The sequence below is a fragment of the Cnephaeus nilssonii genome (assembly GCF_951640355.1).
Source record: "Cnephaeus nilssonii genome assembly, chromosome: 3".
Lineage (NCBI taxonomy): Eukaryota > Metazoa > Chordata > Mammalia > Chiroptera > Vespertilionidae > Cnephaeus > Cnephaeus nilssonii.
Window position 1 is genome coordinate 107,778,746 of NC_137074.1, and position 3,131 is coordinate 107,781,876.

At 44.7% G+C, this 3,131-nt stretch overlaps 1 protein-coding gene across 1 annotated transcript; it reads right to left on the minus strand.

The window, feature by feature from the left end:
• Positions 1 to 880: 880 nt before the first annotated feature.
• Positions 881 to 2,513, minus strand: LOC307096474 (importin subunit alpha-1-like). Its single transcript, XM_079766140.1, has one exon. The coding sequence runs from the start codon at positions 2,478 to 2,480 to the stop codon at positions 882 to 884; it is 1,599 nt and encodes a 532-aa protein (XP_079622266.1). The 5' UTR covers positions 2,481 to 2,513; the 3' UTR covers position 881.
• Positions 2,514 to 3,131: the final 618 nt, after the last annotated feature.

Here is a 3,131-nt window from a genome sequence, read left to right on the forward strand (position 1 = left end):
TTCTGGCGGACAAAAGAATCCGGGTTCCAGTCCAAAAATTATGTATCAGATGGTGCGTTGGCCAGAAATTTCTCTGTAAATTAATCAACCCTCTTCACATCGAATGGTGAGTAGCCACGGATTCTGTCTCTTTTCTGTCTCTTGTATGTATGATTTTGGAGGCAGACGGCCGCCCGCCAGTCACTTAAACTTGGCTGCTGTCTAAAAAGCGTGCATCTCTCTCTCTCTCTCTCTCTCTCTCTCTCTCTCTCTCTCTCTCTCTCACTGCTCTTTTCTGGATGTATTCTCCAGGGCCAAAACCAAAGCGGGCATGGGTCAGTCAAGTAAAGGCCACTAGGGCGACTGCCGCTAGGGAAAAAAAAGTCTCCCATGGAAGGATAAACTGGTGCCGGGTCAGGTTAGAGCGTTAGGCTTCTGCCAGTCACAAGTCAAAGCCGGCCATCCACTAAATGAGTGCTTGGGTCCCTGCCCAGCTCCGAAGATCAAAGAAGCAATTCTCTTTCCGGTCCGGGATTCTCGGATGTTCTTAGAGTAAGAGCCACAGCGGAGGTGCTGGGAGAGAATCTCTCCATGGCGTTCAGACCGCCTCAATAGGGTTTTAAAAACACATGTAATTAAATTCTTTTTTTTTTTTTTTTGTGGAATTTAATCTTTATTTACAGGAGACTGCAAGATATGAAATTCCACATAGACATAAGAAACTCACTGAGAATGGAAGTTTCATACAATATGTACAGTTTGGAACTGTTCAAGTATAGATTTGTTGTAAAAAGTGCTACAATAACAAACCACATTTAAAGAGTTCTTAGTAGAGAAACAGTAAGACATACTTATACCAAACATAGTACACAACAAACAACTTTATGTTTCAGTTGTACAGTCTAAAAGTTAAAGGTCCCAGAAGTGCCATCCTGAACTTGGAATGTATAACCTTCAGTGGTAGTTTCTGGCACAACATTTTGATCTTCCTCTTCCTCTACAGAAAAATATTTCTCAATCAAATTTAGTGAAGTTTTGTACACAGACTCATTTTCATGGTTTTGTAGAGCTTCAATTGTGTCCAAACCTCCACATTCTTCAATCATTATACTTAGTTTCTCAGTTTCACCTAGTTTCTCAGCAGCCTGAAAGATATTTGAAATGGCATCCAGAATAACCAGAATAATCAGAATAATCTTGGTATCTTTTGCAGTTAAGAGGTTCATCAGTGGTTCTATTATGCCACAATGAACGAGGTATACAATTTGTTCAACTGTTCCACCACTTGTATAGTTGGTCACAGCCCATACAGCTTCCTTTTGTGTCTTAAAGTCTGCCTTCGAAAAAACAATAATGAGGAATGGGACTAATCCATGATTCACAACTTGCTGTATCTGGTCCTGGCGGCCAGCTGGGATGTTTGACATTGTCCATGTAGCTTCCTTCTGAATATTAGTTTTGGAGTTCATTAGCAGGCTGGGAAAGATAGCAAGTGCTCCCGCATCTATTACAACCTGCATCTGTTCATCTGTCCCAGTGACAATATTTCCTATGGCTCTTAGTGCAGGAGTCACAATTGGCAATTCAGTAGCTCCTAAGAGCTTCACAAGTTGGGGCACAACTCCTGTTTTCACAACCATTTCAATCTGTTCATTTGGACGATCAGTAAGGTAGGAAATGGCCCAGCAGCTATCTGCTAATACTTCTGGATCATCATGATGCAGGAGACGAACTAAAGTAGGAAGAATCTGCTCAACAGCATCTAACGGGGGTACAGGATTCTTGTTGCGACAAAGGTTTGAAAGTGTCCAGGTCAGATTACGTAAGTAACCACATGCTAAAGATGACATATCAGGAACTGCAAGAAGAGCCAACAGTGGGTCAACTGCACCATACTTGATAACCAAGTCTCGGAAAACTGAACCATCACCTGCAATGTTTCCTAGAGCCCATACGGCTTGTTCACTGACGTGATCGTGGGGAGATGCCAACAGAGAAATGAATGCTGGGATAGCACCTCCATCTACTACAGCCTTGGTCTGTTCCAAAATCCCAGAAGCAATGTTAGCGAGGGCCCAAGCAGATTCAAACTGGATGGGACTACAATCAGTTCTGCCCAAGAAGGACACAAATTTTGGGATCAAACCAGCCTGGATTATGGTGTCTATGGGTGGCTGTATTTCCCTAGAAAGCAGTTTCCTTGCAGCCTGAGTAGCTTGGAGCTGGCTTTCCAAATGGTTGCTATTTATGCCTTTGACAATGTCCTCAACAGACCAATTTACAGTGCCCTGGTTGTTGCGGTTTTCCTGCAGTGGAGAAGTAGCATCATCAGGAAATGAGTTCACATTTCTCCTCTTCAGCATCTGGTCATCCTTCTTAGCTTTCCTCAGCTCCACATTAACTTCTATTCGGTGCCGCCTCATTTCTGTACTGTCTTTCCCCTTGTTCTTGAATCTGTTAAGGCGGGCAGCTGGCGAATTAGCATTCTCGTTGGTGGACATGGTTATGAGACAAAGGGAGAAGCTCTACACAGCCGGCTCATGTTGGTGCCAGGGTGTAAGCTGACATGGTCCTTGCACCTGAAGGGACTAACAAGGCTGGGACCCTTACCCACACAGCTTTCCCAGACTTGTTTGGATGGCGGTTATCAGTAGAATGAGAGCAACCCTTTAATGGCTTACCAAGAACTCTGTAACTATTTTACTGAGATTTGCTGTACCAAGAATTTGTCCTTCTGCTCTATCTCTCCCTTAGAGATTAAGAGGAACAAAGAGTACATTCCTCTTCACAGACCTCCTATTCAGTGTTTTGTGTATAAAAGGCATTAGAGTTAATAAATGGCGCTACAGCCTCTCGAAGACTCGTAGACCTCCCGACCCCGCTGTCCTGTCTTTCTTTCTTTTCTCCAATCCCACCTCCCTACCTCAGCCCGGCTCAACCTGTCAGGCTGGCCCTGACAGGCTCAGGCTTTCACAGGAGACCGTGAGTGGAGGACGGGCTGCGGTTCGGTTGCTCTGAGAACGTCTTCCTCGGGTCGGCCCTAAGACGGTGTACACATGTAATTAAATTCTGACCTGTCCAGGGAATGCATACAAGGGTTGGTCACCCAGCATCCTGGGTCCTCGCAGCTGTCTTAGATAGCTGGGAGGGAA